The sequence below is a fragment of the Ascaphus truei genome, chromosome 16 (genome assembly GCF_040206685.1).
Source record: "Ascaphus truei isolate aAscTru1 chromosome 16, aAscTru1.hap1, whole genome shotgun sequence".
Lineage (NCBI taxonomy): Eukaryota > Metazoa > Chordata > Amphibia > Anura > Ascaphidae > Ascaphus > Ascaphus truei.
In genome coordinates this window covers 33,812,699-33,824,680 of record NC_134498.1, presented here as the reverse complement: position 1 = coordinate 33,824,680, position 11,982 = coordinate 33,812,699, and the positions used below count along the sequence as shown (strand labels likewise).

Below are 11,982 nucleotides of genomic sequence, written 5' to 3'. Positions count from 1 at the left end.
CAGGACAAGTATGTATGTATGTACACACGCACACACATATATATATATATATATACACATATACACACACATATACATACATACAGCTGAGGGGAGGGGTTTACCACCAGATAATGAACATGCAGCGCTGTATAGTGATTGTGAGTATCTATACAGTGATAATGAACACGCTGCATTGTATAATGGTGATAAGTATCTCTATACATTGATACAGAACACGCTGCACTGTAAAATGATGCGAGTATACATTGATAATGAACATGCAGCATTGTATAATAATGTTGAGTATCTATACACTGATAAGTACACTGAGCGGTATAATGACGACAAGTTTCTATACACTGATAATTAACATGCTGCACTGTATAATGAGGCAGAGTATCTCTACACACTGATAATGACCACACTGCACTGTATAATGAGCGTGAGTATCTCTACACACTGATAATGACCACACTGCACTGTATAATGGTGCTGTGTAATGATCCTGAGTATCTATACACACACACACACACACTTCCCTGCCCCCTCCCCCTCAGTAGGGACACATGCTCCTGCCCCCCCCCCCCCTGACCTCCTCCCCCCTCAGTAGGGAACCATGTTCCTGCTCCCACCTCCTGCAATAGGGACACACGCTCCTGCCCCCTCTGTCCTCTCCCTCAGCAGGGACACACGCTTCTGCTCCCCCCCACCGCCCCCTTCCCTCCAGAGCTCTGTGGGCCCCCAGGGCCCCTGTAGGGCAGGGACTTCTGGGCCTTGAGCCTGCAGGCAAGTGACATAAAGATGGAGTCCACCATCTGGGCCTCGGACGGATCCTTCGCAGATGTCTCAAACAGGAGCATCTTGTGAGTGTTGGCGAAGCTCAGAGCCAGCCCTGGGGGGACCTGCTCTTGCCCCCGCAGGTCACACTTGTTACCCACCAGCACGCGGGGCACCAGGGCGGGCACAGCGTGTCCCTCACACTCCTGCAGCCACGTACGAAGGTTGTGGAAGGAGCTGAGTTTGGTGACATCGTAGACGAAGACCACACCATGCACGTTCCGGTAATAGTGCTCCACCAGACTGTGCCGGAACCGCTCCTGACCGGCCGTGTCCCACACCTGGACCTGGGGACAGAGGGATAGTGTGGGTGTGTAACTGAGCCGTGTCCCACACCTGGACCTGGGGACAGAGGGATAGTGTGGGTGTGTAACTGAGCCGTGTCCCACACCTGGACCTGGGGACAGAGGGATAGTGTGGGTGTGTAACTGAGCCGTGTCCCACACCTGGACCTGGGGACAGAGGGATAGTGTGGGTGTGTAACTGAGCCGTGTCCTGGACCTGGGGACAGAGGGATAGTGTGGGTGTGTAACTGAGCCGTGTCCCACACCTGGACCTGGGGACATAGGGATAGTTTGGGTGTGTAACTGAGCCGTGGACCTGGGGATAGAGGGATAGTGTGGGGGTGTATCTGAGCCGTGAACCTGGGGATAGAGGGATAGTGTGGGGGTGTTACTGAGCCGTGGACTTGGGGACAGAGGGATAGTGTGGGGGTGTCACTGAGCCGTGGACTTGGGGACAGAGGGATAGTGTAGGGGTGTCACTGAGCCATGGACCTGGGGACAGGGCTAGTGTGGGGGTGTCACTGAGCCGTGGACCTGGGGACAGGGCTAGTGTGGGGGTGATACTGAGCCGTGGACCTGGGGACAGAGGGATAGTGTGGGTGTGTTACTGAGCCATGGACCTGGGGACACAGGGATAGTGTGGGTGTGTAACTGAGCCGTGGACCTGGGGACAGAGGGATAGTGTGGGGGTGTCACTGAGCTGTGTCCCACACGTGGACCTGGGGACAGAGGGATAGTGTGGGTGTCACCGAGTCATGTCCCACACCTCTACCTGGGGACCGAGGGATAGCGTGGGTGTCACTGAGCTGTGTCCCACACGTGACCCTGAGGACAGAGGGATAGTGTGGTGTCACTGAGCCGTGTCCCACACGTCGACCTGGGGACAGAGGGATAGTGTGGGTGTCACTGAACTGTGTCCCACACGTCGACCTGGGGACAGAGGGATAGTGTGGGTGTCACTGAGCCGTGTCCCACACATGGACCTGGGGATAGAGGGATAGTGTGGGTGTCACTGAGCCGTGTCCCACACATGGACCTGGGGACAGAGGGATAGTGTGGGTGTCACTGAGCCGTGTCCCACACGTGGACCTGGGGACAGAGGGATAGTGTGGGTGTCACTGAGCTGTGTCCCACACGTGGACCTGGGGACAGAGGGATAGTGTGGTGTCACTGAGCCGTGTCCCACACATGGACCTGGGGACAGAGGGATAGTGTGGGTGTCACTGAGCCGTGTCCCACACATGGACCTGGGGACAGAGGGATAGTGTGGGTGTCACCGAGTCATGTCCCACACCTCTACCTGGGGACAGAGGGATAGTGTGGGTGTCACTGAGCTGTGTCCCACACGTGGCCCTGGGACAGAGGGATAGTGTGGGTGTCACTGAGCTGTGTCCCACACGTGGACCTGAGGACAGAGGGATAGTGTGGGTGTCACTGAGCCGTGTCCCACACATGGACCTGGGGACAGAGGGATAGTGTGGGTGTCACTGAGCCGTGTCCCACACATGGACCTGGGGACAGAGGGATAGTGTGGGTGTCACTGTGTGCTCTGCGTCCGCACGCCCCTCTCGGCCTCACCTTGATCTTCTCGCCCTCGATCTCCACCGTCTTCTCCCTGAAGTCTACCCCAATGGTGGCCTCACTGCCCCCCAGGAATTCCCCTCCACAGAAGCGGAAGGTCAGACACGTCTTCCCCACGTTGGAGTCTCCGATGACGATAATCTTAAAGATACGCAGCTGGACGGAGTCCTCCAGGGAGGACGCCATGCACAGCGAACACACCCCGCCTCCACGGGACAAACAAAGATGGCTGCCAGAGAGCGAGAAAGATCATCACACACAATATACAACATGACAGCAGGCAACTGCGGGAGAAACAATGATGGCTGCCAGAAAGCGCCACACAATATCATGGGACACACACATCACAATGTCAGAGGCACACAATGTTACACACACAGTATCACAGTGTCATACACATATATGCACACATATATATACACAATGTAACATTTTAACGGCAGAGGGTCAGATGCACACAAAGACACAGAGAAACACAAGGTGTATCCAGCATAACACACACACAATGTGAATACACAGTAACACAAACACACACGGGATGTGAATACACAGGCGCACACACACACACACACACACACACACACACACACACACACACACACACACACACACACACACATATATATATATATATATTCTTACACATACATACACAATGTAACATCTTAACACCACAGACGGTCAGACGGACACAAAGACACATAGTAATGCAAGGTGTAGTATGCAGCATTACATTAAATCCAGCATTGACTCCCAGAATTACACAGCGCAGAGCATCTCCCAGCAGACACAATGACACACACACAATGATCCATTGTTACACGCACAATATACAACCTGCTCAGATGCTGAAGCTGCTCCCAGATCCTGACACTAACACAGCTGTGCCGGTGACACACTTACACACACACAGCCTCCCCTGACCCACCCACCTCTCCAACTCTCCCTCCCCCTCTCTATCTCCCTCCCTCCTCCTCCTCCCCATCAATTCTCTCTCCCTTCCCCTCCTCCCAGTGTGTTGTTCTGAGAGAGAGAGAGAGAGAGGTGTGTACGTGTGTGTTGTGCTGAAGTGTGTGTGTTGCAGGGTAATTACAACCCAGACACTGTGGTATATAATTATCTGTGTATATATGAGTGTATGTATCTGTGCGTATATATACACTGTGTTCAGGAAAAAAACGGGGCCCTTATATATTTTTTTATCACATCTTGCAGAAAAATCATTACATTTTCATGAAAGTCTGAGCGATTCGATGTCTGTCACAGTACATTATTACATTTTAGAGTTATTTGATAGTCTAATAAATATTGTTTGGAATTGGTGACGTCATGATGACCTCATCAAGTGCATGGTTACAAAATGGCGTTTATCGAAGAAGATAGGCGCGTTATAAAGTGCAGAGCAAGAATTATGGTCCAAAACGCTTATTATTATCACCGTTTATTTGTGCTGACATACTCCGCAGCGCAGTACAATGGAGTACAGAGTTATGCATATTACTAAAAGATTAAGTTACACACAAATGAAGATAAGCCTGCACACACAGGTACAGAGAGGAAATGCGTGTCCTGCCCCACAGAGCTTACACTCTAGTTTACATAAAATGTTTCCTGATAGAGGATGGCCGCTAGTAGGACTGAAAAAAAACTCATTTGTATCGTTCAGGAGTGGGAGCAGCTGTATCAGCGAGTTACCGACGCTTCAATCAGACAGCGGCGCTCTCGTGTCCGGGCGCGCGTTTGAGTAGAAAGAGGACATTTTGAGCGCACACTTTGAACCAAACTTTAGAGTAATCTTAGTGTCTCAGATTCGATTACAACAGTTTAACACATTCACGAGCAACGGAGGAAAAACTCCTATTTCCCATTTAATGATCACGTACCTCCCGCAGTGTATCTGGTACTTGTTGGCATAATACAGTGACATCAATTTCGCTAACATCTGTTGATTATCTACATTGTGCTTCTTATATAGTGTTAATCTACATCAGCGGTGCGCAAACTCGGGGGCGGGGAGGAGGGGGGCGCGGGCGGTTGCAGAGTTTCCCGCGCTCTCCCCCAAGGCATTGAAATTAAATGCCAGGGGACCGCACGAGACCTCTGCAACCTCTACTTACCAAGGTTCAACAGGCTTCAGGACGCGTGACCATGGCAACGCGGCGTCAAATGACGGCGCGGGGGCATGTGACGTCACTGTTTCCATGGTAACATGGCGTGAAATGACACCGCAGGTCACGTGACGTCACTCGACCCGCGTGTGTAATTTGACGCCATGCGAGTTAAGAGGGGGGCGCACCATCGGACCAGCACAGGCAGAGGGGGCGCAGCAAAAATAGTTTGCGTGACCCGGACCTACATCACAAACCTACAGTTGTGCACATTTTCATGGGGATTGAGCGATAAATATATAAGACTAGCTGATATACCCGGTGTTGCCCGGGATTTAATTTTCCCGCTCTCCCTCTGTCTCCGCTCCCCTCCCCCATTTACAGCTCCGTCCCCACCTTCACAGCGCCACACATCACTCTCCCCCCCATGCGGCTGTAACGCTTGCGCTCACCACGAACAAGGCAGGTTCCCACAGGTACTGAGGTGGGAAAGTGTAACACTGCACACCCACAGCAGCGGAGGCACACCGGGAAGTTGGATTGTCAGCGTAGCCGGGTCTGGGTTGGAGAGAGCGGGTTAGTTGCGATACTTGCCGAGGTCGTAGGGAGGAGCCTATGGGATGGTCAGTGTCCGTAATGCTGAGGTCAAGGATTGTAGACAGCAGGGTAGTAGAGTGTCCAATAGCCGAGGTCAGGGATGGAAAGGTACACGTAGTCAGAGGCAAGCCGGGGTCGTTATCCAGAGAGGGGTCCAAAGACATGCTGGGGTCGTTATCCAGAGAGGGGTCGTTATCCAGAGAGGGGTCCAAAGACAAGCCGGGGTCATTATCCAGAGAGGGGTCCAAAGACAAGCCGGGGTCATTATCCAGAGAGGGGTCCAAAGACAAGCCGGGGTCATTATCCAGAGAGGGGTCCAAAGACAAGCCGGGGTCATTATCCAGAGAGGGGTCCTAAGACAAGCCGGGTCGGTACACAAGAAAACAAACAGCAGAGGGACAAGGCAAGACAGAGGCTAGGAACAGGACGTAGAAAGCACAAGGCTACCAGGAACTATGCTCAGCAATGAGTAGCTGAGAGAGCTGGGTATTTGTAGGCGGTGAGAGCCAATGACACAGAGGGGAGGAGCGGAGACACGGCCTCCACGGAGGCAGGGATTGGTGCAGGGGTCAGAGGGAAGGGCTGATGAGGCTTGAACAAGCAGCTGTGCAGCGGTGCACGTGCATCACCGCGCGAGGCGGACTCGTGTCGCAGGCGGCGGGCAGAGCCCAGCTCCATGGGAGCAGTGAAAGGCCTGCGTGGGCGCGCGCGCTCTGTAAACTGCGCAGGATGCTGAGAAGCAGCAGGTAAGGAGGGAACACACCGCAGGGGACGTGTTCCCCGATTCCTTACAGCGGCTCAAGCAAATGCTCGATCCAGATCACCGGTGTCCCTACAAAGTCATGGGTCACATCGCAGCTCCCAATCCGGCCACTCCATCTGACTTACAGCAGCTTTGCCGGTTCAATGAGGACAAGGACAACATTGATGGCTTCCTCCAGTCCTTACAGAACCAGTGTGCTCTGCATCAACTACCGGAGATAGACTGGGTCAAGTAATTAGAACCCCAGCTGAGCTCAAAAGCAACGGTGGGGCACCGGGAGATGGATCGGGATGATACCGGTGATTACGCTAAGGTGAAGGAGCGGTTGCTTGCCAATACAAGATAACCCCGGAGACTTACAGGCTTCAGTTCCTAGCTCTAGAGAAGTGATCCCAGGACTCTCCCATGGACTTTGCTCACCACACCAAGAAATGGGTCGCGGGGTGTGAGGTGAGCTCTTTTATGAGCCTGTTGTACTTTATCATAAAAGAGCAGTTCTTGCTACGATGCATCCCTGAGGTCCGGGAATGGGTGATGGACCAGAAACCTGCCACCTTCACTCAAGCCTCCAAACTAGTGGATGACTTCATGATGGCCCAGCCTCAGCTCTGGCTGAGATGGCTGTTAGTTGCACATCCGCCAGTCCCCCTGTCATCCCATCTGTGGTAGCTCCCAGGACTGCTGCTCCTGCCTGGTGTCCTAGCTCGACTAGTACCAGCACCTGATCCCGTCTGGCTGAGTTTTCCCACAAAAGGCAGTGCTTCCGATGCAAATGCACAGGACGCCTATGGCTGAATTGTCCAGAGGCTATTCCGCCTACCGGTACCCGCAACACACCGGCACAACCGATTGCCTATGTGGGGACCGGGCCCCGTGCAGCACCATCAGACGCACCTGTGCCGGGCACCCAGGTGACTCCCAACCCAGACTGCATCCCGATTGGAGCCGTGACTGATGTGGCGTACAGAGTAGCCACTGTTTGTATGGACCGCAACGATCCCAGGCAGCGATACGTCCACCCAGTGATCATCGTATATAGAAAGGCTGCCAGCTTGATGGATACTAGAGCTACAATTTCCCTGGTACGCCTGGACATTGTGAACCCAGAGCATATTTTAGCCGGACACGGCATCCAGGTAAAGCTGGCTGATGGAGACACCAAATCCTTGCAAATTGCCCGTGTGCACCTTGATTGGGGAGCGGGTAGAAGGATCCGAAACCTGGGGGTGCTCCCTGGCCTGGATGCCGACATTTTGTTGGGTTGTGATTTGGGAAACTTTGTATGAGACTGTGATAAACCAACTCAGGAGAGATTGTCTCTTCTCTCTGGCTCCTCCAACCCGAGCTGGTCCACCCTTGTGCGGGCTACCCCTGTTGACTGGGAGACAACAAGTGCGGTACCTGGGTCAAGAACCCCCACCCCGCCTGCGGTGTGTAACGAGTGCTCACCACAAACAGGACGGGGCCGCGAGGCTGAGGTGGGGATATTGGTACACACCGACCTACAACCGCGTAACCGCGTCCGGAGTGCAGAGTGAAGATCGTGTAGCCGGTTCAGGGTAGGATAGGTCAGAATGGTCGTATATACTCGCTGTGGTCTGGGGTTGGAGAAGTCGGGTGGTCGTTGTGAGTAGACGGGGTCCGGGGGTAGAGAAGGTGGGTGTCCAAATACAAGCCGGGGTCAGGGGTCAGAGAAGGCAGTGGTCCAGGTACAAGCTGAGGTCAAGGTAACAGAAATCAAGGCAGAATGCAAGAGCAACAGCATGGCGGCAGGATGCTTGAGGCAAGCACTTGAAACATAAACAGAAGTTTATGCTCAGCCAATTTGCCTAAGGACTGGCTGACCATATAAAGAACAGAGAGCCAATGGGAAGGCTGCAGGCAATGAGTCGTCACAGGAAGACTTTGTACTGATAGGCAGGGGCGGAGTGTATCGCAGCTGTGCAGTAATTAATGTTGTTAACCCCTCGAGTGCCCCTGGTAATGCGACGTGGGTGTGTAGTACACACAGGAACGTCCACCATTGCGTTATGGGACGCGGCGCGGGGGCGGAGCTTAGGTCCGGCCTTGGCAGGAGTACTGCAGTGCTTTCACGTAGCGCACGCACGAGGGGCGTCTCCCAACGCGTGAGGCCCGTCATGAGGCGGACCCGAGGTCCAGTCCTCACAGTACCCCCCCTTCAGGGGCGACTTCCGGGCGTCCCAGGGATGGTTTGGAGAGAAATCTTTGATGAAATTCCTGAACAAGCCTAGGGGTCCCTTGGAATCAAGAACGCTCTTCGGGCCAAAGCCCCTCCAATGAACCAGGTATTGGAGCTTTCCTCTGGTAAACCTGGAGTCTAGGACCGTCTGGACTTCAAATTCCTATTGTCCCTCAACCAGGAGGGGTTCAGGAGGGGACACCGAGGCAGGCGACTGAGGATCCTGTATGAAGGGTTTAAGTAATGAGGTGTGCAATACAGAAGGAATCCTCATAGATATTGGCAACCGCAGCCGGTCGGCCACCTGATTGACCTTCTCGATGATGGGAAATGGGCCAATAAACCTGGGTGCCAATTTTGCAGTGGGAACCTTCATTTGAATATTCTTCGTGTACAGCCATACCTTTTGCTCTGGAATGTAAGTGGGTGCTTCAAGGCGATGCCGGTCGTCCTGCTTCTTCTGCATAGAGACTGCCTTTCTCAGGTTCTCCTGAATCTTTTTCTATGACTCCTGAAGGTGCAGAATCCTATTATCCGCTGCCATTACACCGGATCCAGGTCCCGCAGTCGGAAGCGCTGAGGGATGGAAGCCGAAATTGGAGAAGAATGGTGAGTCCTGAGTTGACTCACTATGTAGATTGTTATGAGAGAATTCGGCCCACGGCAAGAGATCTACCCAGTTGTCCTGGGTATCAGAAATGAAACAGCAAATGAACTGTTCAATTGATTGATTCGTCCGCTCCATCTCACCATTAGTCTGAGGGTGATAGCCAGAAGAAAAGTGAAGAGAGATTCCGAATTGTTTGCAAAAGGCCCGCCAAAATGTAGAGATAAATTGGGAGCCTCGATCTGACACAATAACTTGGGGAACCCTATGAAAATGAAATACTTCCTTGATAAATATTTCAGATCGTTTGAGAGCATTGGGTAGGCCCTTGAGGGAGGGCGAAATGGGCCTGCTTGGAAAACAGGTCGACCACCACCAGAATGGTATTCCTTCCTTTTGATACTGGTAGCTCAACGATGAAATCCATGGAAAGTCAACATGGTGAGTGGCAGAGCTCCGAATGTAAGTGACAAACTTGTTCGGAGTCACTATAATGTCAGTAGGCCTACAAATTGTCTCTCCAGAGAACAAGTGAATGGTTTCTCCGCTTGTAAATCCTGCTCCGCCTGCCAGCACATGTGTAATACTTCAACATTTTATGACTCCACAAAGAATAATAAATACAAAATACGGATGGCACTGGGCTGTAAAACCAAGAATGTTGTGTATTATCTTACGTGCCCATGCCCTCTGATATTAATAGGCATGACGACACATGGAGCTTCTCTTCCGTGTCCTTGAGCATGTCCGGAACATAAAAAATGCGGAGCAGGACCACATCAAGGGGAGAAAACAGTAGCTAGGCACTTCAGATCCACACACAACTCTGACTTTAGCCTCTTGAAGGCTTTTGCAAGGACCAGTAACAGTGCAGGTTTTAAGGATACCCTGGCTTGAGCACAGGCTGTTCAGTCACAATGATTGGGCCACCCGTGCTAATGAGAGGATTGCCTTAAAACCTGCACTGTTAGGTGTTCTTGAGGACTGGAGTTGGGAACCACTGCAATAGACCATGTGTGTCTGGGGATATGTGGGGGGGGCATTAAGAGGTTATTATTGCAGCGACAGTGCCGATGGATCTTTAAACTCTGCACTCTCCTCCCACAGGGGATTAACGAATATACTGGTTATGCGATGTTCTTGTAATATTCTGTACTCTGTCTCCGCCCCCTACGTGCCATTTGTATCACTCAAAATAATTACTGCACACTGCCAGTTTAGTGGGTTTATTTAGCGGGTGTTTTAGGTGGTGTAATACTATTTGTAGGGTATTTCTACACCTACTACTGGTCTATATTATACTGTTTCTATGACACTTTATGTATGATTGTATTATGCATAACATATACTTTTATGTGTCTACTATTCTTCCATTTATTTGTATTCAAAACTGTGCTGCCTTTAATAAAAGTTCTTTATTTGCTTTCATCAGGTTCAAATATGCATGTATAAACTTAGGCATTGTGCTTTTAACACATCATTTGCTTATTGTTAGAATCTGATCTCTCTCCGTTTATGGTATTATTTCAGCCTTTAAGACGGAGACCTGCTGCTGGAACGACTTTGCATTTGACAGTTCTGGTCTGCTCCTATTGGCTCGAGTTTAGAGTGGGAGGAACATACATTTCTGACACTCCTCTGCTGATGATGATACCTTCCACCTGTTGTCTCCCAATGCCGGTTGGCTGCTGCTTGAAGTGTTTTGTTCGCGGGAACCCGCCGTCGCTCGGATTTTAATTGGATCACATCACGTTGAACCGACTTAAATACTCCCCATGCACGCTTCCTCATTAAGCCTCCGGACAAAGCCAAGGGGCGAAACGTACGTCGGGGCTTTCCTTCTGTTTGTACTCCCTGCAACCACCCACTTAGATGATCAGCTGTTGGGCATGACCTTTGTGCTATTTGGACTCACCAAGGATCACCAAGAGCTTTACACAGACTGCGCTATGAACGGTTTTGCTAGCAGCTCAGCTCTTGTCATTAGGCTGCTTAGCATTCACTGACAGCGAAGTATTGATACACCAATTTTGACCATTGTTGCTTGCTATGGGGCAGATGCATCTTTTAGTTCTGCAGTTTTCCTGTCTCTGAGCATTTATCATTCAATATTTAGGACTGAGTGTTATTGCGATCTCAACACCCACAACCTGTCTTTGAATCACCGTATGTACTTGTTTTTGATTCAGCGAGCCCTTGGTATGTGCTCATTTGCGCTGTATTTTCTCTCATAGCGTTAATTTTATGTAGGACAGTCTTCTTGAGCGGCCGGTGTCATGGTGTAAGGCAGTTACATTGCCCTGCTACCACGATATACCGAGTCCTAGCTCTGATTGACCTTTCTATCATGCCCATTGTTGTTTCTTCATTATAGGGTATTTCGCCGTTATCCTAATTAAGGGTTCATTTCAGGGATTGTTTTATGTGATGTGATTTATAATAAATTTGTATATTTTTGTACGCTTGAGTGCTATATGTGGGATACTTTTCTTTCTTCTCTGGTTGTGTTGCTATTTATTTTATCCCCAGCACCGTCAATAGTTATTACATTATAGCTTACCTTATTGACTGTAGCCACGTTTAATATTTTTTAGTCTGTACAGTAGCAGGCATCTTTGTTTATTATATATATATATATATATATATATATATATATATATATATATATATATATATATATATATCTTTACCATTCAGCAGAACAGCAAATAAGGAGGCAGCACTCATAGGTAAGTATCCAAAAACGTGTATTTGAACAGACACATACAGAACCAACGTTTCGATCCCGGGGTTGGATCTTCTTCAGGGGGTGTGTGCAATGAAACCCCTGCTTAGAGTGACTTTTATACACAAAACCCCAGTGTCCAAATCACCAGAAAGCTATCAAATCATCAGAAAGCAAACAGCAAACAATCAACCAATCAATGGTGTGTGTTGTGTCTCTTATTTACTCCAATCAGCAGAAGGCGGCCATTTTGAAAAACGGGCGCATACCAGCTGTCCTAATCACAGCCGACTGTGCA

General features: G+C 50.5%; 1 protein-coding gene across 2 annotated transcripts; it reads right to left on the bottom strand.

Moving 5' to 3' along the window:
• Positions 1-644: 644 nt before the first annotated feature.
• On the bottom strand, positions 645-3,615 carry RAB33A (RAB33A, member RAS oncogene family). Of its 2 annotated transcripts, none has more exons than XM_075573620.1 (3): positions 3,522-3,615; positions 2,682-2,913; positions 645-1,106 (listed from the first exon to the last, which is right to left on the bottom strand). In XM_075573620.1, exons 2-3 carry the CDS (start codon positions 2,868-2,870, stop codon positions 660-662), a joined length of 636 nt encoding a protein of 211 aa, XP_075429735.1. In that variant the 5' UTR covers positions 2,871-2,913; positions 3,522-3,615; the 3' UTR covers positions 645-659. The 2 variants fall into 2 exon arrangements, with proteins under 2 accessions (XP_075429735.1, XP_075429736.1); XM_075573621.1 differs by having other exon boundaries at positions 3,512-3,599.
• Positions 3,616-11,982: the final 8,367 nt, after the last annotated feature.